This window comes from Crocodylus siamensis, chromosome 5 (assembly GCF_052110815.1).
Source record: "Crocodylus siamensis isolate JL-2025a chromosome 5, ASM5211081v1, whole genome shotgun sequence".
Lineage (NCBI taxonomy): Eukaryota > Metazoa > Chordata > Crocodylia > Crocodylidae > Crocodylus > Crocodylus siamensis.
The window spans coordinates 115709921-115737335 of NC_143399.1; the positions used below are offsets into that span (position 1 = coordinate 115709921).

Consider the following 27415-nt stretch of genomic DNA (forward strand, 5'->3'; position numbering starts at 1 on the left):
CTTCTCCATCAACTATACACATACAGCAACCTAGGGAAATATTTGGGCAATACAAATGTTTTTCAGGTCATGAGCTTGATCTTTGCTTACTATAACATGAAAAGTTAAATTAGTGAGTTCCATACCCTATTGCCAACATAAAAAGATAATAAAAATGTCAAATGTGTTGTAGGTAAAATGTGTTGTAGGTAAAATCTTATTACCTTACCTAGCTTTGTGAAATGGAAATTCATATATGGTTTAATGGGTATTCAAGAATTACCATAATTACTTGATTCCAATGTTTTCAAATGTAAAACTACCCTCTCAATAATTAGATTCTATACATGGAACATTCGTAATTTATTGTCATTTTACATTTCTAGATCCTAGTTAGTGGAAGGTTGTCTTAAATTCAGCCTCCACCCCCCAGCTGTGGTACCTGCCTGCCCCCTCATCCTTTGCCTGCTCTCTGTTCCCCCTGCTACCTGCCCCACATCTTCCCCTCATGCTTATCCCTGCCCCTTCACTCCCTGCTCTTCCTGCCTCCTGTGCCTATCACACCCACTCCCTCCACCACTACCACTCTTCCTACCCCACTTACCTTGCTACTCTGCTCTGCGGCAGATAGTGGCAGTGGCCACAGCCCAGCCTCAGCTTTACATGGCTAAACAGATAGTGGCAGCTCTGGGTCTAGCCATTTCAGGACTAGAGAGGCCAATTGGAACAGAAAGTAAGTGCGGGGGGAGGAGGGACAGGTATTGGGCAGGTTCAGGCTGTGCAGTGTTCCTCAAGCCACATAGGTGGGTTTCTCCCACACTCCCTGTGCCTCCCCACTTCATAATCTACCCCATGTTCCCTTGGCCACATGCCCCTTCCCTCACTGCACAAGCCACCCCAGCTCAGGGCAGACAGTGGCTCAGTTCCAGCTTCAGCACCAAGCCCAGAGCTGAAGCCAGAGCTTATCTGCCATCTACCCCAGGCCAGTACTCAAATCTAAGATAGGACTCCTCCCCACGTTGTTTGGAGGAAAAAACCACAGCTTGGATTCAAGTAAATATGGTAACAGGTTAAACCATTAATTTGTACTGCTAGGTTACAAAATACATACCCCAAATACTTGAATGAATGAGGCAGTTCCATTTCTAATATGACACAAGGTTCTCATGGTCTGATTTTTAAGTACAATTTCTGAGGAACTGTTTGACAAATTATCTGATGTTGTTTTTGTTAGTAGCAGGAAATATTTAATAAAAATTACTTGATATATGCCAAAACTCAAAATCTACCAAAATTGGAAGATACTCAACCGAACGGACAGTTCTACCTACAGTATGCCATTCAAGCAGCATAGGCATTATAGCTTAATTTGTTGTTATACATTTTACTTTTTTATAGTATAGTCTGGTTACTAAGATTAATGGATTTTGTGCATTGTAGAGTCAGTAGCTCAGTACTCAGCTAAGCAAAGTAGTAATGGTATTTCCATCTCATATAATAAATATCTGTAGTCTTGAAATCCTGGAAAATCTGACTTCATTAAGGTTCATCATACTTATAATGGTGGTTAGCAAGTCGGTAAAATCCTCCTAATTGTAGAGCTGAATCAGAAAGAGACAAAAGTAAAAAAGAAAAGGAAAATCAAACTACTGAATGAGCAACCTCCTACAGTCTTAATTCTCACGTTCTTCATCCTTGAGAAATAAAGCAAGCAAGGGTTAATCTAGCTCTATGTTGATGCAACTCTTCTGCATAAATCACTGGCAGATGACCTGACAAATTCAGTAACTCATCTTTTCTGCTGTTTGGGTCTTTTAAACACCTATATAGCAGTCGCAGAGAACAGTAGTGCTTCTCACAATTGGTTGCTGTATTGCAGCACCATTGTCTCTCCTCCCTGTTACTTTCTATTTCTGTTTCAGCTCATCTGATCTGGGAGAGAGAGAGGACAGTCCCTTTCTTCCCTCCAGATTGGAACTGAAGAAAAGAAAAATGGGTCAAATCCTCCATTGATGCAAGTTAGCCTAGCTACCCAATTTAATCTAGCAAAGGATTGGCCCAGAATCTTCAGATTGCTGCTCCTTTATATTTTTCAATATGGGTTTTAAAATGCTCAGAATTCAGGTCTGTAAAGGAATCCAACTCCCTTCCACACTGCTAATTAAAATTGCTGTAAAAAGGCTAAACAAATTTCTCATTTTATTTTAATAAGTACAAAGGGTTCATCTGACCTTTGCCATTTTGATTTTAATTTAAGCAAATAATTTTATATTAGGTGTGTAATTGAAAAATAGGAAGTAAATATAACGTGTATTCTATTTAATATTTAAAATTATATTCAAGGAAAAAAAAGATTTTGCCTTATCAGAACAGTTCAGAGTGATCAAAATGTTTCAAAAAGCATTTGTAAATGCTTACTTCATGAAAAATATCAACACTTTTTAGCTTTATGTTTAAAATTGGAGTAAAAATAGATTTCCAGAAACTACTTTCCCAAATTGAAATGCCAGTTTCCCAAAAAAATCAATCAATTTTTGATGAAGGGTTAGGCTAGTAAAAGAGCTCACCACACTATATGCATCCTACGTGCTAAGCTTATCTGATTCTGATTGTCAGTGCTAAGTTCCTATTTGAAATGCTAGTATTAAAACAGTATGATGCTTTCATGGGCTACAGTTGATCAGCAAAATTGTGGTTGGATAAGCTTCCTGATCTGAAAGTGTTTCAGTGGCTTTCCAGTAGAGGCAACCCTCCTAAATATTCTTTACATCAATTTAAGAAGTATTTAGCTGCATTAAGATGACTGGGTTATCTTAATAAAGTTTATGAAAACATTACTTATTTTGCAAAGAAACTGCAGAACCATCATTCAATTTTTTGTCATTAATATCATTCCATGCAGATCCCTCTCTTCTTTTCTTTATAGCATATTTGATTCATACCAGGACAAATTTTTCCTTCCTGAGCACTTACTCAAGTATACAAGATTGAAAACTCATTCCATTCACATTCATGGGGTTGGATGTAGAGTAGATAGTAGTGCAGCCCCAAGACTATAGGTTATAAACCTCAACCCAGTAAATTCCATGCAGTTATGCAAAGAGATTTTTCTCCATGCTAATCTGAAATCCAGCCTAGCTGCCTGGCAAGCCTGATAACTATATTACAAATGACTGCAAGATCAAGTGCTTTCTGTGACCCCATGAAGTTCTTGATTTGAAAAATCAGCTAGTCTGTGGTAGGGAAATATAATGGTCAGTACACCTTTCCACACTTAGTCTCCCTATTTCTTCATAAAATCTTAATTAATAGCTTTATTAATACCTTCTTCTAAGTTGCATGGAGCCATCTCAGCTTTCAGCATGGATTTGCTTCCCTCTATCACTAGTAGACCACTGTCAGGGGGGGAGAAGGGCCTTTGTTTTTACCTCTCTTTCTCTTCTACAAGAGCCAGATGCCTTAAGTCAAAAATCTAAAGAGCAAATATTGCTAAAGACTTGTTATTTTAAAATTAATTAATATACCTGATTAGGGGACCCCAAAAATACGTCTTTGTAAGCATTAAACAAATGCTGAAGAATAACTAAGCCCCAACTCCTCGTTAAAAGTGACACTAGTACAATTTTACTTTGATGTATATGGGATGTGGATTATTAGAAGCTTTCATATCTTTGTATGCACAATTACTACGAAATCCTTCATAACCATGTGCTCATTTTTTCTTTAATCAGAGCTATTAAAGCCGAGAATGGTGCGGACTGATTTAGAAGCACAAATAACAGGCTATACTTGTAAATAATACTTTTCTTCTTGGGAAGCAGGGAGTTTTTTAAACACATGAGTGGTGGTAAAATGCCAAGCATGCCACTAACATTCTACCAGAAATTGTTTGAGAAATTCTTAAAGCTATGCTTTTCTTTGTGTCTTCACTTAAATGAAACACTAGCCAGCGGATTCTTTTCACTCCTACATGCAGACTTGAAACAATTGTTTTTGTTTCTCATAATTATGATAAGGTTTTATTTATAGCACAGTTGACAGTTCAGTATTATTTTTCTTTGTTATTACATTTCTTTCCTTTCTGTTCAATTGCTCCTACACATTTTTTTATGTAGAACTGCCTGCAACTGGGCATACTTACTAGACATCTGGGGATGCATATCCTACATCAAAACTGTCTCCACAATGTATACCATATTTACTCACATACCACTTGCACCATTTCCCAAAAAAATCAGTCTTCCAAAATTTGGATGTGTGTCTTAACAAGGGAAACTTGAGTTTTGGGGCCATAATGAAGCATTCCACTCTTATTCCTGCCCTTCTTAAAGGTCAAAACCAACTGCCTAGCAGCAGCTGTAGTATTTCTGTTCAGACATATAAGGGAATCCATTGACTTCAAGGCTCAGTATTCTTCACTCCACCAGTGTTAATGCTTGTTTGTTCTTTTTAATCCTCTTGATGCTCCACTAATCTAATCTTTCTTCCCAGATACAGTCCTGGCCATGTATACCTCTGGTTAAGTGGCTAAATCATTCAGCTGTGAGGGTAGGAGAACTCTGTCCCAGCCCCTGCTCCAGTGAATACTTTCTATTCTTCTATTTCATAGCCCTGACTACTGTTTTTTTTTTCTGTTTTAAAAATTCATAGATAGGCCAATGAATATTAGTATTTAGGCACAGCTACATTTTCAGCTTATGGCTGAGCAGGAATGGGAGGATGAATAAGTCGAAGATTAGGTTCCTTTCCTGGTCCATGCATCCATAACTCTAAGAAAATATCTTGTTTCTTCCTTCTCCTTCCTCAAAGCAAAGTGCTTGTCTTATTTGGGGGTGTACAACATTTAAGAAAACATGATAAATAATATGCATGATTCCAGTAAAAACCCAGAGTCTCTGCGCACACACTCAGAAAACAGAGAGATTGAGCTAAATTTATGCTTAGTATATTAAAGTTGACTGCTTGTCAGGGATGAGAGTGGCCCAGTATTTATTCTGTAATGTTCCTGAACCACATCTCTTGATCAGACTGTACCAGATTTTGAATCTGACCCATGCATGAAGCAAGATTCGCAAGCTCTTCCCCTGACTCCCATTTCTAGTACATACACATCATAAAAGTTTAATTTATTCTTTTCTATGCCACAAATGTTGTTGTAAGTGTTCAAACTTAGGACTTCCCAAAAAGAATAGATCAGCTTGATGTGAAAACCAGTTAAAATATGTATTTGATATGGTAGCAGGAATAGTTTCATGGGAAACAGGAGTTCTCTTGTCCCGTTACTTTCTCATTAACCATTTGAACTTAGCCCTGGACAGCAGGTACTGAAGGTCTCTACAGTCTATTTTCGTCATACTTCCTATGTTTAATAAATTAATTACCACAATTCACTGTGGGGGGTCTATTGACTTTAATAATTAAAAAAAATAATCCAACTAGCTCTCCTAATTTGTAATCTAACAACAGTGAATGAAAGGCATAGCCAGTGATTGAGGAACTACTGGTTTGAAAGATCCTGGCTTAGTTTCTTCCTCCAGCACAAGATTTTGATCTTGGTGTAAAGTCTATAAAAGGATGTATACCCTAGGATTGCCAAAGTCTAAGGCAATGATCCTTAAGACCCCTACTCTATTATTACCTAATCTGAGATGTGGTTATTGTTTATGGGCTCCTTATCTTTTGAGATTAAAGTTTGCCAAGCACCTAAAGTTCCACTTCTGTGCATGTCCAGAAGTGTTTCTGTCTTGGCAATGCACAGTTGCTTTCCACCTAACTAATATCTAGGCCCACAAATTAGTTTTTCTCTATCTATATCACCTAATGGGCTTGATCCACTTGGGGTAATTTGAATATGTTTAATAGAACATGCTTTACATAAAACATAGTTATGGCACCTACTTTTAAAATGTTCCCATTTGGGGTGTTATCCAGTCCTTTCATACAGAAGCTGTGTGAAGAGAGCACTCACGCAGGATGTAGAAAGCCTATATTCAGTTCTCATGTGATGCAATTCAAACTGACCTCTTCGCTTCTTTGCAGACTACCCTATTCATCAGACTGCAAGCTATTCTGCTGAAACTGTTTTGCTTTAAACCAGTTATATTCACTGGACAGAGAGCAAGTATGGTGGGATAGATTGGTAGCTTGATGAGTTAAGTGCAGTAGCATAAGAATGAGTGGGTGAATGTAGCATGAACCCTAGGCATCGCTGAAGGGGTGGGAGTTACCAGAATGGAGTAGGGGATAAATCACTCTTCCCATCCCCTGTTCCCTCTCTTACTGCACTTCCCAGCTCCAGCAGTGACTATGCAGGAACAAGTGTGAGTGAGCAAAACGCATTTTGGGAAATGTATGTCTACTTCTGTTGAGAGACAGTGGGCAGCAGCAGCTGCAGTTTGCTGTTGTTGGGAGGAGGGGGAAGATATTACCACATTTTTTGCTGCTGAAAACAGGAAGGTTCCCCCCTGCGACATATACATGTGGCAAAGAAAAATGTCAGCTGTTGCTCCTGTACACTATCCTCTGCTGGAGCCTCTGGAGCCAGGGCCTGCAAATAAAGTATGGGGGATGTAGGACTACCCCTGACACTGCCGTGACCAATTACACCTCTAGTTAAGTGGTCCAGTCATTCTGTTGTAAGGGTTGGAGAGCTCTTTTTCAGTCCTTGCCCCAGAGAATATTGATATATTTGACATGAAATAGCCATTACAGCCATGGCTGAAACCCATGACAAAGTGAATGTCCTAGTTACAAATTTAAAGACTAATTAATACATGTTTACTCTCTGGTCCAGCAATTGCTTAATTAGCCTTTGCAAAGTAGAACAGTATCAACAGGAAATGCTGAGAGTAGTCCATAGCCAGGTGGTTAGCAGATATTTGTGGGAAATGCAGTTCTGAATTCCTTGATACAGAAGGCCATGAATCTACATTTTCCATATACTTGGTGAGTGCTTTAAGCATTCCATTATTGTATAAAAGGGGTCAGTGGCAGCACTTTGTCTAACTCAGCTTTAAAAGAAAGAAATCAGCACTGAAGCTGCCTCCTCTGGCAGTGCAGTTTTTCAAGGTAAGGGCTTAGGGGCCTAACTCAAGAGTGGGCCTAGACTGTGAATTCCGAGTGCAGGAATATATCTCCCTGTAGCAAGCATAACATATCTAAGCCTCGCGGTGGAGTGGAGGGATGATTTAGGTCAAAATGACCTTAAAAGAAGGCAAATCTCATCAGAGACAAAACAAGAACTGCATACACAAGGAGTCTTAGCTACTTTGTAGCACATCAGAATCTTATCTTGCAATATGCATTCACCCTTACTAACATGCAGATTTAATAAAGAAAGACACTTCAGTCTCCTGAACTGCCATTGCAGCAAGCTTTTGATGTGATGAGCTCACAATCTTATTAAGCACCTCACACACACACAAAAAGAGACACCCAGGAGGGTACAGACTTTGCTGCTGTTGTTGCTGTTCACTCTCTAATTCAAACCTCCCCAACCCAAGATAATTAACCTTTCTGACCATTTTGATTAATTTGTATTTGACACATTCCTCCAGCTACCTTGCCATACTTTATTCTCTTCCCTCTGCAGTAATTAACTTGTTCCCAGTGTTACTCCTCCTTTTGTAAAAAGAGGCTTTGGAAACAGAAAGGATGTGTTATCTTTCCATTTCCTACTTTGTAGCTGCTCCCTATGATCATTTACATCTAAAACAGGTTTCTACAGGTCAGGTCTAATGAGGCACTAGCTAGAGCTCTGCTTTCTCCTGCCCCTAGTGAGTTTATCATGGGTCTTTTTGACTGAAACACAGTACATAATAATCAGGATGTTCTACTCAATAATTACATGATTTATGACAGTAAGACTTTTTCACTCTGGGATGTGTCGTCAAAACTGAATATTTGGTCACTGAAGACTGAATGTTTTTCATGTTTACCTATTTTGTTGGCATTGCCCTACTTTGAGGTCTAAGGCAACCTATGGACGCCAGTAGCTGATGAAGCACTTTCACTGCATTAACACCAATACCATGGAATCTCCTTAAACCATACTGTTCAAAAGCACACTTCAAAGGCTACCCTAACCCAAACCTGATGAAGTAGACATGAAGTATGTTGCATTCTAAAGTCTTTAGATAGATAGATACACACACACACACACACACACACGTGTGTGTGTATACTTTCTGATTAATTGTAGACATATTGACCCTCTCTCTCATATATATATGAGAGAGAAAGAGAGAGGGTCAGTATGTCTACAATTAATCAGAATGTATACACATATACTTACACACACTTTTGCGTGTGTGTATACACACACAAATACAAGCCAGTCCTGGAGGTCTTATTCAAACTCAGTCTCTAGTTTGAGTTTCTCAATTCTGCAGTGATATCAATTGTGTTTTTAACAGTTGTATCAATCAAATCAAAGCTATTTTAAGTTAAAACTGCAAAAAAGTAGTTATTTTTGAATTTTCTCTCTTCAGTTTGAACTGGATCAGACCTTGATTCACAAGACTCTGTGTTTCCAACAAAGCCTCCCAGTTATTGGAGTGTATAAGTCAGCTCTCTACTGTATTACAAATAAAATATATTATAATATTACTTATAACAGATCTCTTGTATAATGTGAGGGGATTCACGAGTTTCTGGTTGAATGGATCCCTTTCCAGAATCAGGAACCTAGCTAAGAGTTACAATCATTGTGCTTTTTACAGTCTCTTACTTGACATTTGATCAAAATATCCTTCACACACACACAAAATATTGAATTAAAGATATTTTCCTGGAGTTTTAAACTTGAATAAATCTGCCATAACATACACTTAGCCATTATAAAAATTATTTATGCTCTAAAGAGGGAAGAGGTGGAGTGTGACAAATTTTCACCCTACAAAATAATTTCCCAAATGCCACTCAAATATTTCCTTACACGCAATCAAATCTGTATAGGTAGCCAACACCTGCAGTTCATATGAATCCAGTTATGGATTTATACCAGAAAGAGACCTAGATTTTATATCAGAGCTTACTTCTTTTGATCTTCACTACATTCTTGCTCTTAAAAAGGATGCTTTGGTCCCTTAATAAAAGTTAAATGATAAGCAGCCAATAATAAAAAGTACAAAGGTTGAGCCTCAAAATCCCATCTTAAATCCCAGATTTAATATAAAATCAAAAGTAATTTATTTCCCCACCCAGAATAGGAGAAATTAACTAACTCATATGTCTGCATATCCTTCATAATGGAGATGCCTTGGATGGTGTTTTAGTAGGCAGGTATATCCGTGTGTGTGTGCATGTGCATGTAATATTCTGCTATGTGGGGCTTCATTAAAAAATATATCACTCTTCACCATGCACTGACTAATATGGATTCAAACCTGATGACCCACTTCTGCAACCATTTCTCACTTGGAGTAGCCCCTATGCTTTGAATGGATCTTCCTACAAGTGCTAGAAAAAATGAATAAGGATTGTATGACTAGACTCAGTAGGTGTAAGTGACCAATCTGTATTATGTCAGGCAAATGCAAAGAAAAATCCAGCACCTACATGTGCCTCAATGCACCCAGACATCCAAAACCAACATTTTCTGTAGTCATCATAAAATATTCTGAATCTAAAATCTGTGTTTTTATTAATAAGTATTCTATCTATGAGCATAAATACATATTTAAAAAGGCAGAAAAGTATTGTAAATATATTTTCAGCAGCTATCCAGGAAAGCCTCCTAACTCACTGGCAGAACACACTGAAACAAGCATTTACTATGTGGCTTAACAAAACCAACTTAACTTTCAGGACACAGGCTAATCCTAAGAGAACTACAATTTCCAAGTTATCTAGTACATTGAGAATTCTGTAGGGGGGCTGTGGCAAAATAATCTGTGTTTGAAGGATTAAGAGATGAAAAGACAGACGAAAAAGGTAGACCCACTTGCCTATGTCCAGAATTAACCACCATACACTTCAAACCTTTGTGAAAGGCTTGGTATATTCCTTGGTGCTGCCTACATTTCCACCTGCATCAGATCAGGAGGGGGAAGGTACCTGACTAGGAATGACTAAGGCAATAAGGAAGCAGTGAGAAGACCTGGCTGGTAAATGAGAGACTACTACATACTTGGATAGGAACTATAGAACCTGTAGTTTTTGATGTGTAAAGGTGAGTGTTATGGTGCAGTGATAATGGATAAGTATTTTTCTTCAGCTGAATGAGGGAGGATATGGAGTCTGTTGAAGAGAAGGGAAAGGAGGAAATGAGAGAGAAAACAGAAGATTAATTGCAATTAGCTGAATTGTAGCCTCACACTCCTGTTAATCCTAAAGGTGCTATTGGTTAATATAGAAGAATAATACAAGGTAATTTCAAAAGGAAAAAGAAAAAAGTATGCTTCAGTTACTGTATTCAGGGAAACATCAATCAGATTTGATATAGTTATCAAAGGTAGAATAATTATTATTTGTCTTTAACATTGCTTCTCTTCTGAAATGGTTCATTTCATTTCATTTCTTTCTCTATTTTTATATTATTAGTCTAGTAATTGCATTAAGATTATCAATTAAAATTCTATGACATGAAAATAACCTGGTATTTCAATAAGGTGGAAGACAACAGTATAAAATATTACAGAAATCAGTTTAAAAAAGAAAATTTCTCAAACTGACTCCTTTAAAAAAAGAAATGTAATTCAAATTTAGACAGTTAACATCTCCATTATACTTATGCAGTCACATAATTCATTGATGCCAAACCTCACTCATTCTAAAAGGAATTTCATCAGTTTGTACTACTCTACCATGTTAGCTGAGATGAGCAGAAGGCAGCCATAAGAAAATGTTAAAGTCCACTGTTAAAGTCCAAAGAAATAAGTTTCCCATTATGTGTACACCTTTCTTGGAAAGATTCTCCTGAGATCAGAAGCTTGCTTTCAGATTCAGGCAGCAGCAACAAAAGAAAGAAATATGGCTGAAAGCTCTACCACAGCATTAAGATAAAAATGAAAAAGGGAACTGAAACAAAAGCTTTAGTGCTCTGTTGTAAATTTTAAATACAAAGCGTATCACCCACAGAGCTGTTACCAGAAGCATTTTGCCTGAAAATTGGTGAGGCTGGCAAAATGCCCCTAGACATTCGCTAGCCATGATACCACGCCTTGTCACCACCTAGCAAGAAGTCTAAGTATACAGATTCTGGCTGCCCTTGCCACATCTGTTCAACAGGGAACCTGAATTAGGCCCTTACTCTATGCAGAAATGTCCTGTAGATGTATGGATTGTTAATCATTTGTCTGTTTTACTGTACTTCACTGGTTACACTTATTGTCCAGTAAATATTCCAAGCCCCATATTGCTCTCCTTGCATCACTGAGTTCAACAGGAGAAAGATAGAGCTGTGTATCAATTAAGTGTTACTTAGGGCACACTTAGCATATTAGAATATTCATGGATCCACCTAGAATAATTGGCAACAGTTTGCAAGCTATAACAATGTGCATTTGCATTAAATATGCTGATCTAATTTTGCTTCAAATGTATAAAATAGTGTCATTCAAATATTTAGCTTTGAGAGTGCCACCACTGAACTTTAAGAGCATAGTTTATAGAACAGCACCTTATTGAAATTTAAATCAAAGAACTAAATTATGACAAATTATTACTTTATTCATCATTGTGTGATTGGGCTCTTTTTCCAAGCTCCAAGTGATGAAGGTGAGTTTAATTAAAGCAGAAGCTTTTAGAAAAACAGGTGCTTTCAAAAATTTTTACCCTGAGCTAGAACACATTTTCAAAAGTGATTTAGGTGTTTGGGCTGCTAAGTGTCACTACAAGTCATTAGTAATTAGTGATTTTGATATTTAAGGCATATTCCCCCTCAGAGCTTAGGGAAGCGTAGCTTCTCTGCAACAGTTTCTTCTATCAGCTGTACTTAACTTCATTCCCTCTGTTTCCCACTAATATTAGCAACATAATTTCCTTTCTACTTCCTGAACATTAACCATGAAACATTGTCTTGACCTGTTTGAAAGTGGAATATAGATTCTGTATACCCCTTACACAGGGACCAAGAGAATATTTTTGCAGCTACAGTCTGAGAGGAAGCAAAATTATATGATCTCTGTCTACCACAGCTTTTATTTTCTCAGATTCCTAGGACAGAAGTGATCTTACAGTCTAGCAAACCTACATTACAGAATAATGACTGTTACTGAGTTCTTTTAGGCAAAGTAATGGAATGATTAGCTAAAGGCATTAAGGACCTGAGGGACATCTGAAAATTTGAGTATTACTTCAGTCGCACAAGTTGTTCCTCTGTGCCCCTTATGCCACATTTTCTTTCTTTCTCTCACTGGCATATTCCACTTTGATGTAATTTATCAGTTAGAAATAAAACAGGGCTATTTGGAGTGCAATAAACGAAGACTTCTAAAAGATATATTTAATGAAAATAGGCCTTTATTTTTTACATTTTTCCCTGCTTTATTGAGTAGATCTTTGTTCTGAAGTTAATTGACTCTTTCTGAAGACAGCTTTCATTTTTTGGTCTCTTTGATGTTATTTCAGCTTCTATTTGTCCAATGACCCACTGACAAATATTCAAGAAAAGAAAAGAAAACCTAAAGTAAGTTTCATAACACAGGAAATCAGACACACTGCTCCATGTGGAAGTGAGGATGAATAGCCATGGGCTGATATAATGCATATCCACTCTAACCTATTGGACATTTGAAGCCAACCCCAAGAGTCTTGCATTATTCATGCTTAATCTGCCATAGTCTTCCCAAACTTCCTTATAAATTGACTGCTGTAATACTCTGGCATAGACCGACTTGAAGCTGGTTAGAAAATATAGGCTTTATCTTGCTATGAGAGAGAAAAATTGATGGATTTGGGTTTTTTATCATAATCAGGATAAAAATATAATATTTTGGGTTTTTTTCCAAATCAGAACTCCAAAAGAAAGTATTGTTTGGGGTGAACCCCAATATTTTATTTTGCTCTCAACTACTCTTAAGTGTTTCTTTAAAAAAGAAATGAGGTAAATTTCAAAATGAGAAGATTCACTTTCACAGAACAAGAAGTCAGGACATTCCATTCAGAAATGGACATTTCCACATTTTCTAACTTCTCCCTCATTTTCTTCAAAGCAAAGCTCTCTCAAAACATCAGCTGCACTTTATTTTGGCTTCATAACAGAAACTCTTTCAAGTGTACAGTATGCTTGAATTTTCAGAAACAATATTTGTTTTGTTTTGCGATACCAGACATTTGTGTCCATGAGCCTGAAATAAGAAGCATCTAAAAGAGGCATAGCATTTTTCCAGGGATATGTGAATTTTGAATAGCTAGCATACTCAACCACTCTCATTCATGGAAAATGTGGCAGATAAATAAACAAAAGTTAAGTTCTCGTTTGCCATCTAGCACAACTTCAGTGCTTTTTTGTGTCTATTTTGCACTTGGCTCATAAGGATTTCATTGCCACTTAAGACTATTACAGCTAAGGAAGAGGGCACAAATCAATTTGTTCAAGCTTTCTACAACCAGCAGCAGGCATTATACATACCTACTGTCCAATTAGCAAACTATGTTACTGTCTCAGAGAACATACAGAACTTCTTTAAAATATTAGAAATATGCACCTTTTCATGGCATGCCGTGTATTCCCTTATTTGACAAGCATCTGCCATATAATCTATGATACTCCAAAAATACAAGGCAACTTGGTTATAAAATGTTGCCCTAGAGGGAAAAAAATAACAATGTATGCATTTGATATAGTTTGCAGAGTGTTTGTAATATTTGCTATTCTAAATCCATGAAATATACCAGTATTACACTAAATTTAATGATGGGATGGTAAATATTAATAGTTTACATGATCCTAACTTTATCCAAAAGGCCTCAAAGGACTTAAAAGCCATACAAGTACAGTGGTTTTAGACTGCATCACAAATAGTTTTATGTGTAAAAACTAACTGATCACTTCAAATACTCAAATATCTTATACATGGTACAACATTGTCAAAATCAACAATGCTCTGGACTCAGTTCTGCTCTTTGATATGTTGGTGTGATGCCAGTGGTTTTCCACTGACTTCAGTGGAGTTGCTTTGAATTTACAACAGTGTAAAACAAAGCAAAATTTAAAAAAAAATAACAACAGAATTGACACAAATATTTAACTTCTAAGAAAATAACCATGACAGCCTAGGTCCTAATGTGTAATCAAGGATTTGATGCTAGCATACTACAATAACCCACATATGCTTCAAAATTCACAGCAGTCTTTTAGTGTAGGAGAAATAATCTCCTAATTTTCTTCATCCCACACTTTGTCTCAGACACACAAGCACTCATTTCCCAGATGTCTGACTGAACTCTAAGTACATTTGAATTACCATTCAATGCAGGTGTTCATGTATCAGTTTCATAAAGCAGTATATAACTTCACCTTTAACCTGAAGGTCTGACAGGGCAGGATTAAAAACAAGAGACCAAACTCAGTGGAACACATTTGTAAGTCACTTGTGAGCAAACATACAAAGTGTTGCTAGTATGAGGCAAGGTGAAGGAATGAAGTCCAGAAACACAGCAGGACAGTTCTGGGCAGTGGCAGTGCATGGAGCAAAAGCAGCACTGTTCCTCCCATAGCTGCATCAATTTGTCCCTCTGCCCCCCTGAGTTAAACTACTGCTAAGGTCTTCCCTTTCTTGTCCTAGATATGATAAGAAAGCTATTTTTTATGAGTCATAATACATTTGTTAAAAACATCACAAGATTAAGTCAAGATTAATCTTCAGACAAAAGCTACATACATACTCATAATAAAAAATATATGTCCCCTTCTTATTGTCTCTTTCCAAATTCAAAAAAACTCCATAGAAACTTAGCTTCTCCTTAAAACTTCTTCCCTCAAGAACAATGCATCTGAAAACATAATTGCCTTTGCCTTAGGGCTACTCCTTATTCCAGGTGGAGCCACACCAGCATCTGCTTCAGTGAGTCAGCAACAATTAACCTGTATCTCCCTAAGGAATTCTAACATCTGCTAAAAGCAATATACAGGTAGGAGATTTTTTTTATCCTGCTAATGCTTATGTGTGCATCTGGGTATGCACACACATTTCAATGGATGTTTTGCCTCATTATCACTCAGACCTGTATGTTTATATTTATTTAAATATTATACACACACATACATACATAATACATACATACATATATATACTTATACACAAACAGCAAACGCTAAAAATAATAAATCACATAAGTGCTGTTCAATCAATGTGTAATGATGACAGAATTTAAAATTAATAACAAATTCAGAAAATAATAATTACATTTATTTCTGAAATTCAGACTATGAAATGCCATCAACTGCAAGTCAGTAAATATCTGTATATTTTTTTTCTACTGAAATACTACCTGCAATATAACCAGAGGCTGCATTTGAAGTCCAGAACTTTCACACAATATGCATTTATCTATATGAACAAATCATTTAAACATCTACTTAAGTTCACCACTATTTAATGACTATTAAAGGACATCATTCAACGATTCATCGTTACTCAGCACTTAAGCAAGTCCTTTAGATCAAGCATGTGCTCAGGTGTGTAACAGAACAGGATTGGCCTAATGCACTGGGGCCTGATATAGGAATCTTATGATTCCTCAAGAGATTTTTTAGAATAAACCTTCCCTCTGTGTGTGTTTTGATTTGTTTCTCATGTTGCTTTACAGAGGAAGAGGGAAAGCAGAGTGTTTACACATATTTAGCAATTAAATTACAATACTTTCCAGCACAATTTTAATAAAGCAAGACTTCCTCAGAATGTAATTTAAGAGTTTAATCAGAAAAATGTGAATCATAATGTAAATTTTTTAAGACCATTTTAACAGATGTTTGAAGAACCACAGTCCTACATAACTGAAAAAGAAGACTGCATTAAAAAAATGCAACTTGACTTACAGGTTAGAGGAAGACCACTCTAAACTCCAAGAAATCCATATATGACAAATAGAAGAAAAGGGACCTTGACGGTAATGGTTATAAATCAGAATGCGCAATTTTAGCCAACTGATAAGCAAAGCAAAATCACAGAAGGAGAAACCTATGGCCAGGAGAGTTATGGACAATAAAAGCGGAGGGTGGGGGGCGTTCTTTGAGGAGACAAGGAATAAAAATAATCTAAATTATAAGTATTAGTCCATTACTAGACAGAAATAGAAGAACTGTCAATAATAATGATGTATTCAATAAATATTTTTATCTCTTCCTGGGAAAAAGCCAGGTTATTTATTAGTTATATCACAGGTTGGAAATGAAACAGTTTCCAATCTAATAGTAACTCAGGAAGATGTTAAAGAGCAGCTACTACAGGCAAGTATTTTAAATCAGCAGTTCTGATTTTAAAAAAAATTAAGATACAGAGCTCTTAGAGCTGCTAATGCTGATTTTCAACCATTCCTAGGACACTTGGAAAGTTTCAGAAGAGTGAAAGAAAGCTAATGTCATGCCAATATTTTTTGGAAGTGTCAGTGAGATGACCTGAGTAATTACAAGTTTGTCAGACTCACATTGATCCCAAGCCAAATGATGGAATGACTAATATAGGACTTGATTAATAAAGAAGTAAAGGATGGAAATGTAATTGATGTCAATCAACATGGGCTTATAAAAAAGATTTTGCCAAAGTAGCTTGATAGTGTTTGATGAGATTATAAATTTGGCTGGCAAACAGTGTTGGTGTCAAACATTCTGACTTCTAAAAGGCATTGGACTTCATACTGAAATATACTCCGTCTAAGTAATTGCAGTGTTACAAGAGCAACATGGCATGCATCTTTTGGATTAAAAGCTGCTTTTCAAATAGATCTCAAAATGTAACTGTAAAAAGGGGGTGATCAACTTGGCACCTGTTCAGCAGGGAATAAGAGGTACCAGTTTTTATCCCTACAGTATTTAACATTTTTAATAATAATCTGAAAGAGAAACATAGAATCATCATGGATAAAGTTTGTAGATGGTGCAAAGAATATAGGAGGTGATCATCTTGGCACAAGCAAACAAAATATGTTTTAATACAATCAAGCGTAGAGTTATTTATTTAAAAATAAGGATCCCTTTCACAGGATAGGATCCTCTATTCTTGGAGGAAAAATGAGTCTTTAAAGGACACAGTGGTTATGGTGGAACAGTAGTGCTATTGGCCTGTGCTCCTCAAAATGTCAGACTACATTACTGCTGTGGTTCCTTCTGGCTTTCTCATCTATTAGTCTTTTGTGTCAGGAACCATATGTTCCCTTTAAATCACATGCAAGGCTCCTTTTGACATAACCCAGATTTTCATAAAACATTCTTTGACGTGACAAAAAGTTTGAGAAATTTTCTCTTTTTTTTATATCACAACTGTATGTAGATCTTATAAAGTCATTCTCAAACTCATGCTTCTAGTTATTTCTGAGGAAAAATTTAAACCTAGAGAAGATTTTGAAGGATAATGCTTTTAAGAAGATTTTTTCTTCACATTTAAAACTTAAAATGCACATTCTGAACTAAACATAGAATTTTAAAAATGCTTGCTTCCATATTCAATTTTTCATTTGCATAGATCACTATCATTTGCATTTATAATTAGCATTGTGTTTTTGGAGAATGATACACAAAATTTTAAGGGTGCCCTTCAAAATGCACTCAAATGTTGGCTTAAATGGTTATATCTCAATATGCTAAATATATTCCATGAATACTCTACTGCTAAGACACTAAGTGAATATAATTAATCTGTCATAATTGGATATGTCTCCTATGTCACACTTTTCTTTTCTAATATTAGCTAGTGCTGCTGGCAGCACTGGCTAATAAGCTATCTATTTCATTCCTTACTGGGGTCAACCACATTAGGGTTGCTAAATGTGAAGAGGTGTTAGGCAGGAAGACTCTTACTCCGCTCTTCTTATCTTCCCATATAAAACACCATATAAGGGTCACCCATAATGTGGCTCTTAGTCTTAATTTTCCTCAGACCTTAGTAAATGTAACTAAATCCCATATGGATATAGACATAAGCAGTCAGATACATAAAAATCTATGTTACCTTTAAACAACAATCTGAGCTTCCAAGTGCAGCATGTGGAGATCTTATTAATGTATTTGACAGCTGGGCCAATAGGGAAGGTATAAATTAAAGTTCCCTTCATTATCTTACATTTATAAAAATTGAGAAGAATTTTCTTTCCAATATAATTACCACAGGCCTAATCTTAGCTTCATCTATTGCACTGGCATTAAAAACATGTCTTGCTTTCAGGTCTAAAATACAAGTATGACAAGGATGATTTATATTACAAGAACATCCAAGCTAGGTTGGCTGTGAAAATTAGCAATATATGAACCTAAAGGCAGGGTGGGGGCAGACAGAGAGGAGTTTTGACGGCGATAGTTGTTTAACTGTTCAAAAATAATATTCATTTTAACAAAACATAAGTGTTTTAAGAATATTTTTGAATCAATGAATATCAAGAGGAGTAATGTCTAAGACGTTACTACCATGCAACCACAATAGAAGACCCACACCTGGATGTTAGACTGACTCTGAATCCTGTCAGTTAGACCCATTTACTCTTAAGCTTTCATTGATTTGAGCAAACTTCAGCATTGGTTCTTTCCTCTTTCTTTCTGGCAAACTTTTTAGACACAGTCTGTTATCCCTCATAAAATGGGGCTCACAGTCAAGTAGCCTTGCACCCCAAGGTCCAGTGCTGACCGTTCATAATTTCAACCTTGTGTACTTCTAGGCTTACAGTTGACCTATTCAGGGACACATGGTAACTGAAGCAGAGAGACAGACAGACTGTAGGACTCCAAAGATAATCGCTCTGTATCTTAGCTAGCTCAAGAAATACACGGATCTAGATAAAATACTCAAAGCATCTGTGTACTTTTGAACTGTCTCAGTTTTATCACAAAACCTTTTTTGGTGCTGGTCAGAGGTCTGTAAGAAGATCCGGTTTTTATAACAACATCTGAACTTAAATTTGAAATAGCAATAGCCCAGCAGAACTAGTTTCACCAACTTGCACCTTTTGCTAAGTCACAATTTTTAGAGGCTTGATACTTTTTGTATTTGCCTGAAGGTCCCAGGTTCTTCTTCTACCGCAATAGCAATAAAGTAACTAAGTAAATTAAATATGACACAGATTCAGTCAGCATTAGTTCAAAGGGAGAACCTCTGGATTGTTTCTATCTCATTATGTCAATAAGCCAAATAATGGAATAATTATCAACAGCCTGTTTTTGTAAAACAATGGCAGAAGTCCTACTGACATCAATGAGAGAATATTAAGCCTGAGAGTCCTATCCCAGGCCCAACCCCAGTCCCTTAAGATATGGACCACATCTGCACATGTGTTTCTACATCTCTGGCCCAATGTCATGATTCAGGGTATGGACAGGCATTTATTTAAAGTGCCCCAAATTCCACTCCAGTTTGGAGCACTTCAACTCCATGCAGACATGTAGCCTGCCCCACTCTCCTTAAAGCACTTCAAAAATGGTTGCACAGGTATGCAGAAGCACTGATCCCCAAATGGATGGCTTGAGAAAAGGAATCTGAATGCCTCTGGAGGTTCCTGGAAACAACCAAGTGCACAGAAGAACTCAATGGTTGTCTGATCCACTTCCCCATTGTCCTTGGGGGTGAGGTGGGGAGCTAAGCACTATGGGATACCAGAAACATAAGCAATCTCCTTGTCATTCCCCACTGGATAGTGCAGAAGTTTCAGGCAAGTGCTTCAAAATGAAGATATTTGAAGGTCATTTTTAATCATCTCAGCCTTTTTGAAGCCATGCAACTTGCTGCTAGTAAGGTCACTCTAAACTCATTTCCAGTTGCTTGAAATGCTTCAAAGGCAGTGGACCCTTCAATGAACTCTTCAGAAACATAGCTGTCCATGGTGCCAGTTAGTGGTCTCTGAGCACTGCTAGAATAACTATTAAAACAGCAGCACAATAATAAAGTCAATAACAGTCTTGTTGCCTGATGACCCTCTGTACAAGCTATTGCTGGAAGCTTAGAATTTATGTGCACATGCATATATAAACTCAAGGCACATGTAAACTCAAGGCATAAATACATTTTAAGGGACATAGCTATAATCAGTGGCATATCTTTAGTTTAGATAATCATCCTTTCCCATTGTTATAAAATGTAATGATAAATGAAGACCAGCCCCTATGTATGGAGAAAGAGAGAAGATAGAAAAACATGCAGTTGTGCATTCCTTATTGCCCTGAACATAAGCATATGTCTTAAATATTGCCAGCATTATTGAAAATTGAACATGACATAGGATGGTTTATAAGATTTAAAGAGCTGAGTTGAAACAGCTAAAGAACTCCTCCAGGAAACACTGTTGTCTGTCACAGCTAAAGTGTGATGCAAACTACCCAGGAGTAGTTCTAGCTCTCAATGTCTGATTAATATATTAAATATATAGTATTGTCTGGCACAACTGCATAAAATGAAAGATTTTTTTTTTCCCCTCTGTGCACTAAAGGAGCCTAAGGAACACAAAAAAAAACATTTTGGTAAATTCAGATACAGATATGGTCTTTTTGGCAGAGAAGCAGCCAAAATCATGGGGTCAATCTTCCAACATGACCTCTATTTGCATTCATGTGTCATTGCATACCCTACCATTTGCAAGCACTTGTTTTGTTTATCTCTTATTACTTGTCATGACATACAACCCTATTTGCACATGCTGAGGGAATTCCACCATACAGGTAACTGGCTTAATGGCCACTGAGGTAGTAGAAAGCCTCCCATTAACACTAAAGGGCTTTGGATGGGACTCTAAACACATAGGTACAATCAATTTGTGTGCAGTGTTCCATGCTCATAAGCTAAAGATTTTTTGAAACGTTGACCTTTCATTTCTTCAGGGTAGTCATATTCTTTTCATGGTTTTGGCCAAAATGAAACTGAGGCAATATGCACTGTTGCAGTGTGATGCAAAAGAATAGTATCCTGACTTAACCATCAATTTGTACTAGACAAGCAAATTATCTGGTATTATCAGTTTATTCTTCCATGGATAATGTGACATGTCACTAGATGAGAATTTATTCATCCAATAACAGTTACCAAAATACTGTACTTAAGTAAAATGTACCTAACAAAAATTTGCTTATTCTATTTTTTTAGGTTTTAAATATACTGCGCATATGTATGGTAAGGTTAACAAATACATGCCTGCCCATATCTTGCCGTAAAAGGTAGAGATTAAAAAAAAAAAAAAGAAAGGAGTATAAATAACTGTAACAAAAACACCTCTAAAGAATCTTTCTTCATCTTGAAATTTACCAAATTTAATACAGAGTGAACAAAAGTTTCCCAAAAAAAGATTTCCAAGATGCCTTTTTAACAGGCTTTATCCTATTGGTACCAGAACAAGATTCAAACACTGGAAGCCGAAAACATATAGTCTTCATCCCTATTTTAACAGCATCCTTGAGGTGAGGCTTCTTGTACAATAACTCCCACTCTGAAAGAGAACATCACACATCCATTTTATATTTTTCTTCAGACCTCCCTCATTTCCCCAGCTGCAGATAATGAAAGAAGTTCTGAGCAAACTGGAGCTGAAGCATAAGGATATATATTTTCACCTCTATACACTTCTTAATGACACAACGTTTCATTTTATCAGTTTTCCTGTAGATCTCAATATTACTTACTGTAGAAACACATTTTGTTGCAGCTTCAGCTGCAGTGTAGGTATGGGACCTACTTAACAAGCACTCAAATAGCTGTAACTGTAAATGCAACCTAAGTTGTGAACTGCTCTGTGAAGAACTGGCTTATGTTAGACATAAATACATATAACTGAAAACAAAATCTAGCACTGAAAGGCAATTATTTCACATTTGGCCTTCTTTCATCTAGAAATAGATGACCCAGAGAATGACCCATCTAAGTATGTTCATCAAGCAGACAAGTTATTTTTTAATGAGAACAGATCAGCTGAAAGTTAGTCTCAGCCGTGGTCACATCATTTTTAACATTATATCATTAAAACAGGTGTAAGAATAAAAAGCACTAAATTTGTATTTTCCATGTTACTTTTTGTCTTGTGATGACCTCTCCTGGTTGAGCTGCTCATTAGCCTTGATTCAAGAAGTTAAGAGTGTTTTGATGCCCTTTCTGTCCATCGGAAGAGAAATGTACCCTACAAAAAACTTATTGCTGAGGTTTGAAAATGATAAATATCAAAAACATAAAAAATAAAATATGAACAAGTGTGGGCTATGGAAAATGCTGTATGAAGGTTATCTTATTCAGTGTATGTTTCTTATGCTAAATACCAGATTCACAGCATGCCATTCATCTTTAGATAAAATGTAATCATTTTTATAGCATACAAGCTTTCAGTCTGACCACTTCTGTATCAGTGTAACTGACAAACATCATTTCAGTGAAATAGACAGGTTTACTGAAACTATAGAGAAAATGAAAATTTGAGGTACAACCTATTCCAATTAATGAAACTAGTATGAGAATGAGAACTAAGGCCCAGTCCTGTCACCATGTAAACCAATGGAGGTTTGTAATGTATTACTATGTTAGAAGAATCACTCTGTAAGAAAGGACTGAATGGACAGCTCTTAGACACTTCATACTCCACAAAACGTAGAGACTGCTTTTTAGAAAATAAATTTAACTGGTCTTGCTTATTACCAAAGTAAAATATTTAAGACATATTTCAAACTTTTAGCATTGAGGATAAACTGTAATCTTCTTTTAAAATTAGTTATACACCGATGATGTGTTCCCTGGATTTTATACAGCCCTCAACTCATTCTGAATTATCCCCAATTTCCTCTCCATAAGTATTAATCAGCAAATAAGAAGTCCCAACAAAAAATCAAAGAAAATCTGAATTGCCTTCTCCTCTCAAGGAAAAAGAAAGTCATCAACTCAAAGTACAATTAAATGGAGACAACGTCATGGACAATTTTAGTAAATAAAAACATGTATAATAATCTTAATATTCAAACTGTACAGCAGACTATCCAGTTAACTGGCATACTGAAATATTGTGTGCTAATACAAGAGTTCCCACTTTGGTACCATTACATCAGCACTAGGAATATTTCTTAACACTGTTCCATGCATTTTTCATACACCACAGTGCACGTGGATTTGTTGCAATGATGAGACAGTGACACATGATTATAGCTCTATTTCTGCTTTTTACAAACTAATCCATCTGCATATCATTTTAAAAAATGAATAAGGACTAAAACGTGGAAGCTTCACATGCTGCATAAGGAGTTTGGTATGAATTGCTCTCATAAAATCTGTTAATCTGAAAATGTCTTTCAGCCACCTGAGAGACGCACAACACAAAAATGGGCATCAGTGAACTTTTACTTAGTATAATAAAATGGACTTAAAGCTTATTTTTAATAAAAACTTCTTGTCAAACTTCTTCCAAAGCTAAGAATGCATTTACTGTATAATCAAATACTATGGCAGTTTTAAAATCCTGTATGCCATTCCCAAATTGAAACTTACAGCAAAACTATAACTATTAGGTGTGACATGAGAGAAAACCTATTATTTAAAAAAAAATGCATGGAACTTGATGTCCCAAGAACAGAATTATGGTAACTTCAATTGCAACTCCTTTTTCATCATATTCCAGTTATGCACAATATCCTATTACTGATTATGAAGAAGCGACATTCAGAACAAAAATGAGATGAACAATCAAATCTAAGTAATAAACCTCTGCATAGGTATTGCTCCTAAAGGAAAGGAAACATAGCTGAACACAAGACTAGGGTCTGAGAAGCTTAGATTGAAAAACAGTCATATTGTGGTATCTTTTCTGATGACATATACAAAATGGTCTAAAATGTTAGATCTTAGGATGAATGCATTAGATTATATCTCAAAACTGAAGGCATCAGAGGGAAAAAGACTGTAGATCCTATCACTAGATCTGGTGTTCAAGATCCCAAACTTTATTATTTTATCGAAGTCTCCATCAATCAATCAATACAAACATCCACACACATGCCTACGTTGTATAGCCATTCCAAGGCAATTCACTGCTTGCTAGCAGCGATTTATCTGTCTCCGTATGTAACACTTCCACATACCTCCTGCCTCTCTGCAAACAGATTCTGATCTCTACAATGCTGCCTTTTTTTTTTTTTTTTTTTGCATTGCTGAGCCTGTAAGAATGCCACACTTCTTTTCAGCACCCATTCAAGATGAGATAACTTGAAGGCATGTTCCTCCAACAGGCTTTAGGGAACTAAGTACTTCACAGAGACATCTACCTCCAAGTGTTCTGCTGGAAGCCACAGCTCATTACAACACGGGGCGGGGGGCGATCCTGCACTCATTGGAATTGAAGTCACATTACACTGGCAGCAGGATCAGGTCCCATATAGGTGCTTTTCGCTCTGCTATCTTTAAAGTTCCCCATTGCTTCAGCTGACTAATCATGTCCCCAGCACTTCTTCCTCAACACGGGAGCTGTGATCCCCCGGCAGCTCCACAACAACTTTGCTCATTTGGGCTTGAGAAGCAAAACTTCCCTCCCAAGACACAGTAGCTGCCTCCAATCCATCCACCAGCCCTCTTTCCCTCTCCAGCAAATGCCAACACTGCCGGTCTGTCTAGCCATGGTGAGATCGGTGGTCTCCCTAGGAAAGCACTAGTTCAGGCACCTCTTCCCTCACACACAGCAGCCACTCAAGAACTTTTCCCATCCGGCTTCACAACCCAGCTATAATGGGACAAGAACTTCATCCCTCAAGCCCCCATGGCTGCGATCTTACTCCCTAGGACCAACTTGCATTGCTAGAAATCTGCACCTCTCCCTCCCCCCCCGCCCCACAAACCACCTGCACCGGCCCCCGTTTGCTGTGAGCCTCCTCTATTACATGCTACCTGCACGCGCGCGTGCACACACACACACACACATACACACACACGGAATCAAAAGCAGGACCAGGAAAATAAATTGCCTCCTCCACTCTAGCAATCCCCCAACCCCACTCCCATCACCCAAGCAGTTGAGCAAGGTTCTGTTTTGGCGGCCAGGTACTTACGGGATGCAGGAAGAGCAGTCCTGGCTCTGCAGCTAATGTTGCTGAATATCCAGAGGAAGAGAGCTGCCCTGCAGCCGGCTCGGGTAACCACAACCATCCTTCACTTCCTGGCTCCCTGTACTCCAAATGCCAGCCGCAGCAGAGCCTGCTTCCCTCCACTTCCCCCCCCCTCCTTCTCTCTCCCTTCGATTTGGAGAGGAGGGGGTCGAAGGGGAGGGGGGGGTAGAGCTTTACCTGGTGGAAGAAGCCACCCCCTCTCTTGGTCTCCTGAAGCAGCAAGATAAGTCCCGGTACTTTTCTTTCCCTTATTGCTGGGTGTATGCGTGCCTCTCTCTCTCCCAGCCAAAAAATAAAATAAAAAAGCAACCAAGTATCAAGGAACTGCAGGAGGGGAAGAGATAATAAGAAAAGACCTAAAAAGAGAGGAGGGAGTGGGGGAGAAGGGGAGGGGGGAGGAAAGGAAAGAAGGTGTCGGTGCTGCTGCTGCTGCTGCTCTCACTGCAGCGGAGCCCGCGGTGCTGCACAGAGCAGCGCTGCTGCTGGGGGAAGCTTCCACTAGCCCCCCAGCTCGGATAGATATAAATCTATAGATATATAAATATGTAAAGAGAGAGAGATCTCTCTATCTATATACATATACAGGCGGGGGAGAGCCGCTCAGAGCCTCCCTCTTCCTCCAGCCATCCTCTTTCCAGCAGAAGGAAACACTGCCACCAACCAGCAGCAGCACCAGCAAGCCTGCCAAGAAAACCGAGGATGGGAGGGGAAAAAAAGAAGAAAAAATCCTCTCCGGGGCTCCCCTCCCCTCCGCTGGTCCAGCCCGGCTCCTCCCCCTTCCTCCCGGCCCCTCCAGCCGGCTGCTTTCAAAGCAAAAGCAAAAGGAAGAGGCTGCGGGTGCTGGGCTCCGCCAAGCCCGGGCGGCCGCTGTCCGCGGTGCTGAAGTCGGGGCTCAGCGCTGTGACCTTGCCGTGTTTCCCTTCCACTCCTCCTCCCTCCACCACCCCCTGGCCCGGGCCAAAAAAAAAGCCCCTACACACACACACACACACACACACACACACACACAGAGCAAGCCTCTGTGCCGACTTCTCGCGGCTCCCCCTTGAATGCAGATGGTACAGGCTCCCTGTGCTCCAGCCTCCTGGGATCCAAGTCAGGCGTCCAGCAGGCAAGTCTTCCGAGCGGTCCTAATTTGGAGGGGGCTGAACACCATCCCGCCCGTGAAGAGCCAGGACCGCAGCAGCCTCTAATGCAGATCTTTTCATGGTGCAATTAATTCACACCCGGAGAGCGCACAGACCTACATTCAAGTCACATGAAGGCGGGTTTTTGTTTTTTTTTTCCTCCAAGCAGCCGCTAGGAAAAAAAAAAAAAAAAGAACTGGTGGTGTTGCAGCCCTAGGTTGGAACAGATTTCACACGCTGCTCTCTGCTTTCCATGCTTCCCTCCCCATCACCAGACGGAACCAAAAGTTACAGCTCTCTTGATGCTGTGAAATAAGTTGGGGGGCGGAGGGGGTAGGCCATTATGCATGGATTATTTATTCGACAATCGATGAGGCAAGGAAAATGAAATCAATCGTTTGCCAGATGTTATTTGTCAGGCCATGGAAAAGGATGAGTAACAGAGGAAATAATTTATTCAAAGATGCCAAGAATGACCAGAGATAAATTGTTTGCAGGGACTCAGTTGTCCAGTTTTACCACTATCTCCTACTATTTAGTGAATTTGGAGCAGCAGACAGCAGTGTTTTTAGGCAGATATTTTCAAAGTGGCCTAATACGAATGAAGGGGAGTTTTATGCCTAACTCTGAGGTTCCCCCCCACCCCAAATCCTGACTAGATATTTTATAAATCACATATAATAGCCAGAGGGCTGTGAGTTAGTAGTCTGAGCATAAAACAAGGAATTCTGGAAGTCAGTTGCCAGCTCTGACATAAACATCATATTTCTGCATCCCAATTCCACATCAGTTTAAATGACAATATTTTTACTAAAATATTATTAGAATTCAATTATTTCTTGTAAATCACTTTGGCTATGCAAAGTGCTACATTGATTCTAAGTTTTATTAGTAGGTTCATCCCAAAAATAACATATAGAAAATCAGTCATGTTTAGACCAGAACACGTAATGCTGATTTACTTATTGGTCTGCCTATGTTTGGTAAATAAACACCAGAATTCTAATGAATTAAAAGCACAGTATGTCTATCCTAAAGCTCAGTGAGACTTTATAAATGGAATATCACTTATAGCTCACTTGCATAATCACAATGAAATCTGTGAGTA

At 38.0% G+C, this 27415-nt stretch overlaps 1 protein-coding gene across 1 annotated transcript in view; it reads right to left on the bottom strand.

Moving 5' to 3' along the window:
- CNTNAP2 (contactin associated protein 2) overlaps positions 1–25823 on the bottom strand; it is a 1889175-nt gene extending 1863352 nt beyond the window's left edge. Inside the window, exon 1 of the mRNA XM_090049982.1 lies at positions 25124–25823. Within this exon, the coding sequence (XP_089906108.1) occupies positions 25124–25220 (97 nt within the window). The 5' untranslated portion in view covers positions 25221–25823. The remainder of the gene's footprint in view (positions 1–25123) is intronic.
- Positions 25824–27415: the final 1592 nt, after the last annotated feature.